Source organism: Salvia splendens, chromosome 12 (assembly GCF_004379255.2).
Source record: "Salvia splendens isolate huo1 chromosome 12, SspV2, whole genome shotgun sequence".
NCBI classification, from domain to species: Eukaryota; Viridiplantae; Streptophyta; class Magnoliopsida; order Lamiales; family Lamiaceae; genus Salvia; species Salvia splendens.
Window position 1 is genome coordinate 31,719,562 of NC_056043.1, and position 15,979 is coordinate 31,735,540.

At 38.4% G+C, this 15,979-nt stretch overlaps 2 protein-coding genes and 1 long non-coding RNA gene across 4 annotated transcripts; 2 read left to right on the plus strand and 1 right to left on the minus strand.

Moving 5' to 3' along the window:
- Nucleotides 1-147: 147 nt before the first annotated feature.
- Nucleotides 148-874, plus strand: LOC121757149. Its single transcript, XR_006041175.1, has 3 exons — nt 148-301; nt 391-475; nt 661-874. It is a non-coding gene; the product is annotated as an uncharacterized LOC121757149 (long non-coding RNA).
- A 3,248-nt stretch (nt 875-4,122) lies between these two features.
- LOC121759218 (transcription factor GTE7-like) lies at nt 4,123-6,777 on the plus strand. 2 transcript variants are annotated; one of them, XR_006041609.1, is made up of 4 exons: nt 4,123-5,851; nt 5,960-6,215; nt 6,300-6,444; nt 6,566-6,777. XR_006041609.1 is itself a non-coding variant. In XM_042154731.1 (3 exons), exons 1-3 carry the CDS (start codon nt 4,349-4,351, stop codon nt 6,356-6,358), a joined length of 1,818 nt encoding a protein of 605 aa, XP_042010665.1. In that variant the 5' UTR covers nt 4,123-4,348; the 3' UTR covers nt 6,359-6,777. The 2 variants fall into 2 exon arrangements, 1 of the variants encoding a protein (XP_042010665.1); XM_042154731.1 differs by having other exon boundaries at nt 6,300-6,777.
- An 859-nt stretch (nt 6,778-7,636) lies between these two features.
- LOC121758733 (myb-binding protein 1A-like protein) lies at nt 7,637-14,107 on the minus strand. The gene is made up of 9 exons (XM_042154121.1): nt 13,967-14,107; nt 13,124-13,783; nt 12,226-12,351; nt 11,950-12,147; nt 11,449-11,673; nt 10,233-11,357; nt 9,492-9,776; nt 8,842-9,283; nt 7,637-8,741 (listed from the first exon to the last, which is right to left on the minus strand). Exons 2-9 carry the CDS (start codon nt 13,754-13,756, stop codon nt 7,900-7,902), a joined length of 3,876 nt encoding a protein of 1,291 aa, XP_042010055.1. The 5' UTR covers nt 13,757-13,783; nt 13,967-14,107; the 3' UTR covers nt 7,637-7,899.
- Nucleotides 14,108-15,979: the final 1,872 nt, after the last annotated feature.

The following is a 15,979-nucleotide window of genomic DNA, read 5'->3' on the forward strand; positions in this document are numbered from 1 at the left end:
ATATGTTCTCATACATTGCCACGTGTACAGGAAAGAAGTAAATGTGACTTGATAAACATACCAGAAACAGGCATGGCCCACATATTTCCAATTTCAAGAGCATTCTCATCACATCCTCACCAGAAAATTTCAAGTAAAGAATTTGATTCATTATTCTGTCCACAACTTTCACTCCACTAAACAAATAAATACACATTATACATACATATAGAGAGAGAAGAGTTCTAAATTTCTTGTGTTAGCAAATCTTGTTAAGAGATGAGTGAACCACCAAAATATGCTTACCCCTATCCTGCCCAAGGTAACTTAGATTTAATTCATATAATCTTGTTTAAGATTTTTTTTTATTTTTTTTGGGATAGTTTTGATTTGGGTTGGATTTTGTTATAGGATACTACCAGGGGCCGCCGGTGGTGGCGCCGCCACAGTATGCGTCACCGCCACCGAAGAGGGGGCCCGGATTCTTGGAAGGGTGGTATGTGTTTATATGTGATTTAATTAAATTTTGATTTCTTGAATTGTTAAACTGCAAAATAAAATTTTACTTGTTAGCTAGTATTGTATCTTAGTTGAAAAGGCCAACATATATATTAATTTTTTTTGTAAATTATGTGTAGATTTTATCCCTATAATTTTGTTAGTCTACATATATGTTGGCAGCTAAAATCACGAACGGTGGCGTAATTTTGCTGCTGCTTAATGGGTGAATGCTGCGACTTGCTATGGCTCTTCTAAGGACTTCACTCATTTTGTTTAAATCTGCCTTTAAAAAATTATGTACAATATTTTCGTCATAATTAGAAGAAGAAAAAAAAGGAAGTTATGTACTGATATTAATATAATTAAATAATGCTACATTTATGGATATTTTTTATACAGATGCTCTGTTTTATATTAGTAGAAGTTTTGAAATGAAATTGGAAATTATGGATACTCATAAAAAGTTGAGCTAAAAACGATCAATAGCGTAAATATATGAACAATTGAAATAAAAAAAATCAACAACAAAATGAAATTAATGTATAGGCAAAAACAGAATATATCTGAATTATTACCGAATTAGATTAAAAAAAATATAGTACTATAAAAATAAACACAAAAGGCAAAAACAGAATATATCTGAATTATTACCGAATTAGATTAAAAAAAATATAGTACTATAAAAATAAACACAAAACACAGGACATATTCTAATACTATCACGTGTTAAACGCGAAATGTAGAAAATATGTAGACTATCAAAACCAACGGACCGCGGCAAATGAAATTAGGTTTAGTGGATTCGGTTTGATTGTACCAAAATAACTAAAATATGAAATAAAATTTATTGTTTGATGATTGACCATTTGGGGTCAGTTTTTTAACTGATACTAGTAATCAAAATCAAAACTTGGTGCCCCTTCAAGAGGTTTGACAAGAAAATATGGATTTTCATGTTCTATGTTGTCTTGTGGACAATTTGGGACATCCCGAAAAAAAATAATTTTCCAAGACTTCACGCCAAATTGAGAGTTCAAAAAGAGAAGACTTTTGTGGCGCCTTGGCACATGGGTGAGGGGGTGGTGCTCAGGATTCCCTTTTTCACCTACACAAATGGCAGAAAACTTGAACGATGTTAGATGCTGGTGAGGCTTTAAAGTAAAAGGAACTAGACGGAGGAAGGCAGCTGAGGGGAGCTCTTTTATGGTTTTGTTGCTTTTTCTTTCTTTCTTTCTTTTCCTTCGATGCTTGCTTTTCTGTTGTTGGTGGCTTCTTCTTGATTGAGCTGGTGGTGTGGCTTTTTAGATGGAGGAAGCCAGTTTGGTGGTTGTGGTCGGGTTACTGATGACTTGTAGTGTTTCTTTGCTTAGCTTAATGATTATTTGGTCCAGTGATAGGTAAATGAAGGGTTTGGCATGATTTTTGGTTGTCTTTTTTTTGTTTTGTTTATTTGTTTGTTTTCGACAGTTTTGCTCGTTGTCTTCCGCTTGAGCATTTCTCTTGTAAAAAAAAAATTCAAAACTTGGTCAAATTCATTAATTTACAAACTACTGTATTATTCTTTCTATTAGTACTGTATTATTTATTCGAATGATTGGTTATATGTATTTTCAAATTTCACATGATAAAAAAGGCAACACATATAATAGTAACGACTCCATCTAGAACTCTCGATTAGATTACTCACTAGTTCAAAAATACAATCATGAATTTGCATATGAAAGTTTAATATTATTCCGACGACAAATGTCCTCTTCTATTCAAACGACAATTATCTATAGAAGAACACATTTTTTGACTTAGCAAAATGCCCGCATTAAATCCACATTTCACCAAAACCATTTAACTATACTATAATTATAATTCAAACGACTTGCCTCTCATCACTGAATAGATCCATGATCGAGACAGCTTTGTCGTCCATTCGATATTAATAATCACTATTCCTCCATTAATTTTTTTAAAAAAAGGTAAGGTAAAAAATGTTTAACATACTAAATCAAAGATTAGAGATGTATGAAAAAAATAAAATGAAATCGTAAATGTCACAAAACTCGTAGAAAAAAAAGAGCTCAACTTTACAGGACGAAAAAGTACTCACGTTGCCACCTACACGCGTCACGATTCACACTAATGCAACGCTAAATTCACCTCAAATTCGCGCCAAATTCACATTCCTCCTCCATCCGGCGCCGCACCTCATTCGCGATCCGCGGCGGCCGGCGGAGATTAACCGTGCGAAATCTCACAACATCAGATCCCGCTGCTCTGCGGCATCAGATCTCGAAAAATCAGTGAAAACATCAGCGATTCAACTCATATACGCCGCGGTGGAAACATTATTGGAAATATGTAGCTGAAATTGGGAAGAATAAAAAAGCAGTAGAGAGTTATAAAAAGGTTTGGGTAGATATGGACGCCACCCTATATATTGCTGTCTTTTATAATTGGAAAAAAATTATTATTGCTCATGGGCTGGGCCCACTTTGGCCGTCCTTTACCGATTCTACCCCTACTGTTCTCCTTTATCTTATTTTACTATTTTTAGTTTACCTTTTTAATTACTCCATTATCAATCTGGAAAAGAGGTATTACTACCATTGTACAATTCAATAATTTTTACTTCATGAATGTTATTAATAGTATTAATATTATCCACATTTTGATGCTTGCATTCAAGATTAGAACACCTAAACATGGACATTTCTAGCCATTTTTTATGGATACTAGGAGTAATATTTTTCATGCTTTTGTTTGTGCCAAACAATTCAAACTATTTCAAATTTTCCGAATATGTCGGAGTGAAAATGTACTACTTCCGTTTTCTCATAGGCGAGTAACTTTTTTTCACTCATTTTAGAAAAATCATAATGAATAGTAAAAATAGTGAAATAGTAAAATAAGAGAGATAATATGTAGAGAAAGAGTAAAATAAGAGATTGGGGCGGCATGCGCGCAATGAACCTCGACCTCTGTACTTGCAAAACATTCACGCCTCAAATGTTCGATAAATGTTTTTAACACTACTAAAATACCCTAAAGTAATTTTTTAATATATTATTATAAAATAAAATATTATTTAAATCATAATAGTACTTGGAAAAGTAATCTATGCTAAAACAAATATATATACAGGTGGGGACGCAATAGTTATACAAATATAGAAAAGTGTTGGTTCTAGAATAAAATGAAGAGACCAAGACCAATTTGTGGAAAGTAAAACCTCTATTAAATTCAAGGGCATAATAGTAAAATTAAAACAAGGCTTTTTAAAGTTCTTCCCACGGTCCACGTGACAAACCGAGTTATCTTCACATTCACGTCGTCAATTCCACGTCACCACTCCCAGTGGGCCCCCCACGACCCCTAAGAACTGCCACGTGCGACTCATCTCACCTCAGACACAAACGCCTTGCCATCCTCTCAATTCCACCCATCGACTGCCCAGAAACGCGCCACGTGTCCAACAGCCCAATCTGAGCCGTCCGCGACAGATGTCCCGGTCAACTGCCCGCCAGCAAACAAAGTCACTTTTTGCCGTGGGATTGGCCGATCGACGGCTGCGATGCTGCCCGTGATATCAGCGGGCAGATCTCATCGCCTTTAAGAAGCACGCCCTCTCCTTCTGATTTCTTCGCTCAAACCCTAATGTCTACACATCGTTGTGAAATTGGTGTTTAGAATCATTTCCTTTTTTCGTTTTCCCCCAAATTCTAGCTGATTTTTTTTAATTTAATCTAGCTCTGAGCTGCCGCAGATCGTTTGGCGAGGGGAGGGAAGGTCCGATTCCGGCTGTTCGATACATGATTTTTGGGGGAAATTGCTGCCGGAGGCTGGACGGAGCTGAACGTTGCCGTCGGTGTGATTCATGGCGTCCGCCGTTCTAGCGAGCCAGAATGAAACGAGCTGGAGCCACATGGGAAAGACGCAGTTCGTGAATCCTCACGTCAATTCAAACCCTCATCCTAATTTTAAGAAGAAGCAGAAGCAATTCCACCACCCGTCTGCAGCGAACGGGGCCGCCGCCGGTCGTTATCGCAGCAACGTCGATTTGCCGGCCGTGACGCAGACGGCGTCCGATGATGCGTATTCCTTCAACCAGGCTCCCACACCTCGTGAAGCGGGGAATTACGGTGGCTATTTGACCTTCAATGTCTCGACGTACACGAAATCGAAGCTGCTGGAGCTCCGGAAACGCCTCTCTGCCGAGCTCGATCAGATCCGTGATTTGCGAGATCGGATTGAGTTTGGTCGGTTCAACAATGTTGAAACCCCTAGATCTCAACCGAAATCGAAGAAATTTAGCGGCAGCAAGCGTCCTGGCCCTGCGATTGGATCCGCCCCCAAGAAATTTGTCAATGAATTTGACAATGGCGGTTTCGAGGCGGTCAATTTTGGGGATTTGTTGAAGGAATGCGAGAAGATCGTCAATAAATTGATCAAATGCAAACTCGGGTATGTTTTCAAAGTTCCGGTGGATGCAGATGCTTTCGAACTTCACGATTACCACGATATTGTGAAGCATCCCATGGATCTCGGCACCGTGAAAGCGAATCTGGCAAAGAATTTATACCGTACGCCTGCAGAATTCGCCAATGACGTTAGGCTGACTTTTAACAATGCGTTGCTGTACAACCCTAAGTCGGATCCTGTAAACGGGATGGCCGAGGAAATGCTGACGCGGTTCGAGGAGCTGTTTAAGCCGGTGCAGGAGAAGCTCGACAAGCGGCTTGAGAAGGAGCCCCGCGAGTTCAACATCAACAATGATTTCCCATTCCGAGAGGTTGAGGAATTGCAGGGGAGCTCTTGGAACAACAATGGTTCTCAGATTCAATCTGCGAAGAAGAAGCCGAAAGCTAGCCATGTTCCGGTTTCCCACATTATGAAGAAGTCTGAAGGAATGCATTCGTCAATGCAAGCCCATTCTAGTGCCTCAACGCCTTCTAATCCGCCTCCACCGCCGATGAATCCACCGGAGCCGTTGCCCCCTTCCCCGGTGAGAGCTCCTCCTCTGCCCGTAGCAAAGGAGCAAAGAAGAGTAGTGGCGCCCAAGCTGCCGAAACCGAGAGCTAAGGATGTGAATAAGAGAGATATGAGTATGGACGAGAAGCAGAAGCTTGGACTTGGGTTGCAGAGTATGCCCCAAGAGAAAATGCCTCAGCTGGTGCAGATAATCAGGAAGAGGAATGAGCATTTGGCTCAGGATGGCGATGAAATTGAGCTTGATATTGAGGCTCTTGACACGGAGACGCTGTGGGAACTTGATCGCTTTGTGACGAATTGGAAGAAGCTGGTGAGCAAGACAAAGCGGCAAGCGTTGATGATGAACAACAATCCAGCTCCCATCAGTCCTGTTACCGATGCTGATATGGTAAGAGTTGTATTTGCAATCAAGAATTGGTTTATTGTGGTAATTTTGCTAGTGTTGACAATCTTGGTTTTGTTGGTGTTTACTTATGTTGATACTAATGTTGTGTAGGGTGCAATGAGTGACAAGAATGATGATCCGGGAAAGAAGATGAAAGACAATGAGGAAGAAGATGTGGATATTGACGATGATATGCCGGCAGCGAGCTTCCCTCCTGTGGAGATCGAGAAAGATGAAGGGCTAGGTGGCGGTGGTGGTGATGGTGATGCTGATGAAGGGCTTGGCGGCGGTGGTGGTGGTGGTGGCAATGCCAGCAGTAGCTCGAGCAGTTCTGGCAGCTCGAGTAGCGATTCGTCATCCTCGAGTGGTATTGATACTGATTCTTCTTGCGTTTCTACCTTGTGTTGAGAGAACAAAAAATGCTCATTTGTTTGAGCTTTGCTTTGTACAGATTCAGATTCAGGGAGTTCCTCTGGTAGTGAATCGGACGCAGATGATGCACAGTCTTGACAACTGTTTGATCAAATCTGAATGAATTCAGTGCTCCGACGATCGGCATTTGGTTGCTGTAATGAATGAGCATATTTGTTCATGAGGTATTATGGTGTTAGTAGTATGGCTTGTAGTAGCTTTCTTGCCATTTTAGTAATGTACATGAGCATGAGCATGAGCATGAGCATGAGCATGAGCTGAATATATTTGAAATTGGCTTTGCAGAATGGCAAATGAGGCTGTTGTTGTAGTTGCTGGATGAAGAAAGAAAAGACTTATCTGTTGGTTTTTTTTCTCCAAAGAAAGTGTTAGCTTAAGCTTTAGGTGATGAATAGATATTATTGTTAAGATCGTGTAGATAGTTTGGTTAGGTTAACTTGTACAGTTTTTATCTCCCCCAAAAATGGAAGAAAGCTATTACTGCTAATTGTTATTCAGCGTGTGCCTTCTGAGTTATTCCAGTTTCATGTCTCTATCTATTAACACAAGAAAACTCTCAATTTATTTGTCAATCAAAAAAAAAAAGTATCATATCTTAGATGAGTCGATCACAATACTCTTTCCGGCTCCAATTACTTTTTCTTTCAATTAAAACATACTAATAGTATATATCATTTCAAAAGTAGTCTATCTTTATTATATGAAGAGTATTAAAAACAAGTAATGAAAAATGATATCAGAAGTAGTCAATATCTCTGAGTTTATAAGTATGTATAATAATCCTATAAAAACAGAAGTCTCCCATTACTTTCTCTGCGTGTACTAAGAGCATCAGCAATGATTCCCGTCCCGGCAGAATTTCACGGCGGACGTCCACCATTGTGCATGGTATGCACGGATACAGAATTCCGTCGAGGACACCGCAGTTCCGCCCGGATACAGAATTCCGTCGAGGACACCGCAGTTCCGCGGCATTAGGCAGAATTCCGTCGCGACGGGCGTGCAGACGTCCGCCATTGCGTTGACTCCCACGGACGTCCGCGCGGAATTCTCATTTATTTAATGGAAATTTTTTTCCCTATTTATGTAGAAATTTTAATTCCGTAAATTGTTTAATTTGTGAATTTGTAATTTTTTTTAATTGTGGGAAATCCTTGGGGATGTCCGTCACTGTGAAGTGAGAAGTCCTTATGACGTGGCAGTGCAGTGAGAAGTCCTTATGACGTGGCAGGAGGTGTTTTTAGGAATTCCACGGGGAATTCCGCCGGGAATTCCACACCACTGCTAATGCTCTAATTTTGCATTAAAAACTATATGGTTGTAAAAGTAGTCTATTTTTATATATCGATGAGAGTATTAAACATGAGAAGTTGTCAATATCTATCGAGTTCATATTACAAAACAGAATTAAGTAAACAGGCAAATTGAACTCGAAGCTCAATTACTAATAGAAAAATTAAGTAATTGTGTAACACAACAGATGTGGATGTGGTGAAAAATGTCCTAAGGGCTAGAAGAGAACAAACACAGTGCAAAATTGAGTCCTAAGACTTAACCAGATCAAAGTTCAACAATAGTGTAGAGGAAATCAAACTTACCTCTTGCTGAAATACATCATCTCAAACTTGTTTCTTCAGAGCAAGAAATGTATCACCAAATTGGGATTGACAGGCAGCACAACCATCTTCTTCCAAAGCATCAACAAAGCTAGAACTGAGCTTAAAAGTTGCAAGCATCTGGAACACCTTGCCACAAAATTTACGCACACCAGCTCTCCTCGCCTGCTTTTCGGGCATATTCGTCACTAGGTGCTTGATCAAATTGCTTAGCTTTGGAACATGGCTTTTCAAAAACTGTTCTGATGTCTTCTCAGTAGCACTACTGTGAGACTTTAGCACCTCTGTCACCAAATCCAGGGCTTCAACTTGCCGAAACTGCGATTTGGCGCAGCTGCATTTCTCCAATAGGAAACCGAATAACTGTTTCCCAATCCACGGTCGCCTTCTGAATATTTCTTTCAGGAATTCGCATTTCATTTGTGATTTCTTGCTATCGAAGTAGTCCACTAAAATATTCTGCAGTATATCACAGACCTTCTGTAGCTCAGACTCTGAGAAGTTGCTTGCGTCGATAATTTTCAGAATCCAAAACGTTGAGCTTCGGGCAAGGGAATTGATCAGGCGGTGACGACTCCAGGAGGCGGATTGTTTCTTCTTGGATGGATTAGAGGCAGATTTTTTTCTTTTGAAAGGCTTTGCTGCCAACTTCAGACACTTTTCTAGGAGAGGCTCAAGTATTGCAACCGACACTGTTTCTCCTTTTGGATACTCTTTAGCTTTTAATATTTTCTTCTGTATAATCCCCCATATACGCTGACCAAGCTGCTCGCTTCCTTCGGTTGTTTGTGGGTTAATAAATGCTTGAGCAAGGTTTGAGAATATTTTGATCACCTGCGGTTTACCTGCATCAACAATATCCAAAGGCGATTAGATCTTATGTTTTAACTAAGGAGTGGATCAAAGCTTAAAACAAGATGCGTCCCTACGATCATTTTAACTTGCCTGGATTTTCGTGCAGGTACAGCTCCAGCAATGAGAGGACGCGGAGCTTAAAGAGCACAAGCTGCGAATGTGCAGTTTCTCCTCCGGCTTGGTTCTTCTTTTCCCTAAATATCCTTGCAAGATATGTATCCATTCGGAACATTGCATCATCATCCATTCCCTCATCGGATTCATCATCAGACGCATCAGGGAGTTCAGCAGTGACTGCATGAACCCCAACCACTGCCTCGGACTCATCTGTCTGTTGATCACTGTCTGCAGTTTCACCTGTCTCAGCCTCATCAGACTCTTCAGCTTCTTCAAGACCAAGCAGATCATCTTCCGCATCATCATCATCACTATCTGAATTGTGGTGGCGAGCAGGTTTCAAATCCTTTTTGACAACCCGCAACATACGATGTAAACCATCATCTGTTATATCTTTACAGAAGCATTTGAAAACCTGTAAGATATCACAAATGATTTAGCCTCGAGGAGGATAATCGAAAGCAACGGGGGGATGCACCAATGTCTTTTATGACTATAGGTGAATCATCAAGTAATGCAGGCCCGAAGTTGGTTAGCTAAAGGAATCATTCTTTAAGATATAGTATAAGATAAAAATGCATATAATTAACTATGGGGAAGTGACATGAATATTTAGTTGTTACCTGCTCAATGGCAGATCGCAAAGGAGCAGATGACTGCGGCAATAGAGAAAGCATTGTGTCCACAAGTACATCCATCAGTTCAGGCGCACCATCCTCCTCAGGTTCATCTTCTCCAGAGGATTCGAGAACAGAAGAGGCAAAAACTTTTTTACAACACATGACAACTTCGCTGGCAGCTTCGAAGAATTCTCCAGGACAAAGTATGATTTGAAGCAGTAGTTGGATAAGCAAATATCTTAGAGCATGTATCTTACTTGCATCCGTGGTGGTAGTACACTTACGTTCCTATAACAACCAAAATAGTAATGAGAAGTTCTCCTAAGCACCACCAGCATAATCTTTGCAAGCAAAGCCAGGATTTAAGTCATTAAAACTAATTTTCTTTGTCTGAGTCATGGGTCAAAATGACCAATTTGCAAATAAATTTTACCACAAATATAAGAAACCTAACATCTGATAAGATTGGTCAAATTATAAACATCCTATAAACATATGATAAGTTAGTTTCAAATACTCCAAAAGTCTCTTTCCCGTCTTCACACGTTGTGAAAATGTAATTGGAATCTGATTTTTATGCGCTGGGAATAGCTAAATTACATTAAAAAATTTCCTACCAGACCTATATACGCACCAGATAAAAAACAGAGATTATTAAATACAATGCACATTTAAGAAGTAAATTGAACAGAAAGGGAGTATTATCATGAGATGCAGGGGTTAACATAGACTGAAAAGGAGTACCTCTTTTGATAGTTGACTTTCCATGGACTGGAGTTTCTTGAATGCTTTTTCATCATCACTATTCAAAGCCCTTGACAGAGAAACTGAAGGAATGTTGTATAATATACCCAGAAACCGCATAAAGTAAGACCCGAGATCCTTTGCCTCCACACCACTTGTCACAGCATGAGGCCCCTCTCCTTTCTGTGCATTTGAAAGCAACAACTGAAGCTGCTCAATACACATATGGGATAAAGCACTAGGAATTACTGATTTAGGCCACCGGAACGTTTCTTGTAGTTCAAAAGATGTTACTTCGGTTCCGAGTGATGATGAGAATAGACCTTGAACTGCCAGAAACTTCAGAACTTCTTTCTCCACACGAAATTTTGCAGAATCTTGTTCAAGCTTCAAATGCTTTTGAACAGCAGGAAGGGATTCCACAACCCAACTTTTAAGAAATTCAGCAGTTCCGAGTGTCCCAGCAGCATCTTTATCTTCAATAGATCCGATCTCAGAATTGTCATCAGTAGTTTGACTTTGATCTGAAGGTTCTTCTGAAGATTGATCTTCATCAAGAAACATGGTCACCAAACTTTCAATAAACAGAATACAGCCAGGCTCAGTTTTGAAATCTGACATCAAACCTTTCACTGTTTTTGATCTGGTGATACAATCAAATTTTCCATTGCTGTGTTTCTGCAGAGCCATAATAACCTCAACCCTCCTAGTGTCATCATTCACTACCCAATCAGATAGTTCTTTAAGAAAATGTTGAGCAACTTTATAAAGCCAAGAATCTTTTGTGGATAGTACGTCCATAAGACCTTGGACAACCTTGTATGACAATATAACATGCACATAAGAAGCAGGAAGCTTTGGAAGCAGAAGCAGCAGCACATCCAATGCTAACTTTTTGCGATCGTGAGATGAGGTTAGAAGGGACCCTTGAATTATTATTTCACAGAAGCTGACCAGATTTTTTTCCATATCTTCGTCAGCAGAGCTACTCTTACGACTTTTTTTGTGCTTCTTGCTCAAAATTGGACCTGATGCTGAATCAGCATCTTGTATGACATCGGGTAACAGATAACTAATAAGGACAGGCCATACACTATGCACTCGTGGCTGACAGAAGGTAGACTCCTGCATTACACCAGACATATAGATCAGCAATGACTTGAAATATCACTTAATCAGTAATAAAAATCTGTAAGAAAATATATATGAGTAGTACCTTCAGGCAACTGGCAATAGTGGATAGGTAATCAGTAGCAAAAAGGGCACTTTTGCTAAAGGGGGAAGGCAATAGTTTATTAAATTTATGGTCGATAGGAACTTTTTCTTGTATTTTAAGAGCTAAAAGTAATGCGTCAGGATTTCCAGCTTCAGTTGCTCCTTCTAACCACTCCTGTAGCCCCGGTGCCTCAAGAATATGCTCCAGCAGTGCTTCCTCAGGCAACTAAACCATTACACAGATACAGGGCAACATTTAGTCATGGGTAAGAAACCTATAATTAAAAAATCCTGAGAAGATATGGCACTGAGGAAGGCTTATAACTAATACATAAAGTGGTTACAAGTAAATTTTTTGTGCAGATGTCCCAGCACAATCTAATAGAGTAATTACAGAAGAATAAGTCTTAAGGATTATTACTAATGAGTGCGAAATCTTGTTCCACTCATCGGCATGATGGAAAAAATAATAATATGCTGCAGGTAATATATGATGGATTACCTTTCCAACTATCTCCAGTAAAATAGTAACAGCAGGCTCTTGTAAGTACCGTTTCTTAGCTGCAAGATCGATAAGACATTTGGTAAATTCTTTGATGAGTACACTGTTATTATCCGACTTCCATTCTTCAGTAAGCTTTCCCGATCTTGCAAGAGCCCCGTATGCAAATAAACGGCCTAGTAGGCAGTCTTTAACCTCCTATAGACAAAAGGTGCCACATAAATTAAAAAACAAATCGCAATAATTGACTTCATTTGAGGAGGGATCATTACTCACCTGACCCTTCATCGAAGATGAGACCTCCAGCAAACTTGTAATTAGCTTTAGCAATGACTCTAATTTAACGCTACGAACCGTGGCAACTAGCATTGTGAGACCTAATGCAAACCCTTGCCTTGCACACTGCAACAGAAAAGTGGAAAAAATTAAGAAGAAAAATAAGCAGTGTATTCAATAAAATCTTCACAGGGACATATTCCATGCATAACTCAGTTAAAAATCGCAATAAAATAATTCTCCGAGAACTTTCTTGGCAACATTCCTATTAAGTGCACCACAGCTTTCTCTGCATATTCAGATATAGTGGAAGGGTTTCTATTGCTAGTCAAATATGAAACATTAATACGCAAAAACAAATTACAAATTTTAAATCTCGAAATCTCAAATATAATATCAATAATTATATTCAAGTCTGCACCAAAATCAAAAGGATTAGAGTCTTAGAGAATCCGTATAAGACCTTTACTGCCCACTTAGAACCAAAGAACAAATGATGCCTTATCTGACTTATGCATGTCAAATATAATGCTCTTACTTACCAGGTAATCTTAACCCATCATTGCTCATATTTTCAATATTTACAATTGCACAAATGAGTATGTTGTAAACTACACACCCAAGTCTTTGATAAGTTGTTAAATGTGAGAAAATTAACTAAGGAGAAAATGGAAAAACAATATATTGGAGGGAAAAAGGATTCGATTTAACATGAAAAAGCCCATCCTGTTGCAGCTCTGTGCATTTTGATATGCAAGAAACAACAAATATCAGATGCAAAAGCATGAAACTGCATGAAATTCATCTCTATTCAACCATCCATAACATTCTTGGCCAATTACAGGCTTACAGCAAAAAATTCAATAAAATCATCTGCAATAGAAATTAGAAACCGCACCTCTCTAGATGAGGAAACACCACGAATAAGCCTCCGCACAGCATACCTCACAGAGGGAGCACAGTTATTCAACCCATCATCCTTCTCCGCTTCGAGTTTCGACTTATCCTCCACCTCATCCTTATTCTCCAACTTATCATACGCATTCTGAACTTGCCTCAACTCCACAGCCAACGTCTTAGCTGCCGCTTCCCTCACACTTGCATCTGCAGCTGCCAGCTCCTTAAACACCCCGATGTGGAACTTAGGCAACAATCCCCCACCACTACTACTTGTTCCACCACTCTCATTACCATCATTTTTCGGTTCCACCTCCATCTTTTCAGCCCCTGAATCGATTTTCTGCCCCTCCCCACTGTGCCTCACCTTATCCTTCAACTTCCTATGTTTTTTCCTCTCCATCGAATTCAACGGAGCCCTGTGAGCATTTGAAGATGCCGGTAGAGCATCAGCTTCATCCATATTCTCAACCTCAGGTAGCTCAATATCCTTCTTCTTTTTCTCCTTTTTCATTCTCTTTTTCGATGGCTCCACATCCGCATTCTCGGAGCTCACGTTCAATTTCTGCTTATCTTCACCATTCTCCAACGCGGATTCCTGCTTCGAACTCGATTCTCTCTTCTTGCTACCCATTTACCTCAGCTTAAAATTTCAATTTTTCTGCAAACGCATAAAAACACACCATCATATCTATATCTATACTAATAAAAGTTATAAATCTCTATAAGAACCATATAAAAATGAGCAGGAACTCAATCTAGAATAGAAACAAAATCAATTCAAACAGAAACAATAAAATCAGAATCCTTGAATTGAAGAAAATCAACAGCTGCTGCAACTCACCACGGCGAGGCAAGAGAGCGGCAATGCGACGAGGTATGTCGGTGGAGAAGCGAGGCAGGCGGCGCGGCGAGTGAGGCAGGCGGTGCGGGTTTCGCCGGTAAGGGGGAGAGAAGGATATAGTGGCTCCACTTTTATTAGGGTTTGAGGTAATATAAATATGTGTATACTGTTAGGACTTAGGACTTTAATTAGTATGGGCTTTTATATGTTAGTGTTGTAGTAGCTAAGTTCAAATTCAATCTTTTTATTATTCTTCAATATTCCATCTATTAAAATTAAAGGTTTATAATGATAAATGAATTTAATTATTTATATTTGATATATAAATTGTACTATAATTTATAAATATATTTATATTTAAACTTATCGTTGCATATATAGGGCATTGTTTGATAAGAAAAATGGGATATAAGAAGATTTGTAAAGTAAGATAAAAAAATGCGGGCTCCGTGTCAAAATAAGCTCAGACGAGGGTTTTTTCGTTGTTGTTTGGTAAATAAGAAATGAGGCAGAAATGCTATCCGACCAAATTTGTGAGATACATATCTTTGTATTTTTAAGAAAACACTGCAAGCTCGGATGGACCATATAGGATAACACAAACTTACATGAAAGTTAGCTATGATACTAAACACTTGGAAATAGTCATATAAGTATGTACATCTAGGCATTACCAACTTAGAGTTTATTTAATTTTGATTTCTTCTTCAATGTAATATATGTTTTTCAAGACATTGATTCCTATTTCTTTTTTAGATGCTTCTCAAAATATTGGAGTATATATATATATATATATATATATATATATATATATATATATATATATATATATATATATATATATATATATAGGGTATTCATCTATCAAAAAACGCCCTTAAGTACAAAAATGCAGACCAAATCTGAAACGTAGGATCTGATTATGGGCGGCCACGATTTAGTCTTGACAACCATATTGTTAGGTCATAATAAGAATGAATTGAGGCATAAAAGGGTAAAATGGGCACCAAAAAAATAAAAACAAACGTTCCTTTTTTTCTTCGCGGAAATCATGGGAGCATTACTCCACACGCCAGTAGCCTGATTGTTCGGTTCCCGCCTATTCAATTCGTCTCTCCCCCAACATATCTACCTCACCCCAAAAAATCCTAATCACTAAATCACACAACTCTTCTGGAAATTCTGAATAGGCACAACAATTAAAAACTCCAACCACTCTTTGTTCGAGCGAAGATTCGTCAGATACTTCACCTATGTTATTATGACTTCGGTTGGTGCATATTATGACCCAACAGTGATCATTTAAATATTTATATTATACGCGTAAGACGAATTAAATGCTTATTATGACCAAACTTATCTATATGTTATTATGACTTAGATTAGCGCATATTTTGACCCTGAATTGTTCATATAAATATTTATATTATAAACATATGACGTATTAAATACTTATTATGACCAAACATATCTATATGTTATTATAACGTTGATTAGCGTATAGTTGGTATGTATTTAATGGTTAAATTATGTATATTATAAACGTATTACTAATTAAATGCTTGTTATGACCAAACTTAGCTATATGTTATTATGACTTCGGTTGTAGCAGTATTATGACCCAACAGTGATCAATTAAATATTTATATTATAAGCGTAAGACGAATTAAATGCTTATTATGACCAAACTTATGTATATGTTATTATGACTTCGATTAGCGCATATTTTGACCCTGAAGTGTTCATTTAAATGATTATATTATAATCATATGACGTATTAAATGCTTAGTATGACCAAACTAAGCAGAACTACATTAATTGGAATAGGGTACGCAAATTCGACGAAAGATTGAAGGAGAAGAAATTATGGGCTAATAAACTACGATAAAGAGCAGTTAGTGGAGAGATGACAGAGCAAAATTATAGGAAATACTATAACTAACGACATACTACAATTTACTTAATTAACCTTTTTAGATTATAAATAATTAAAATAATAATATGTTCCCATTA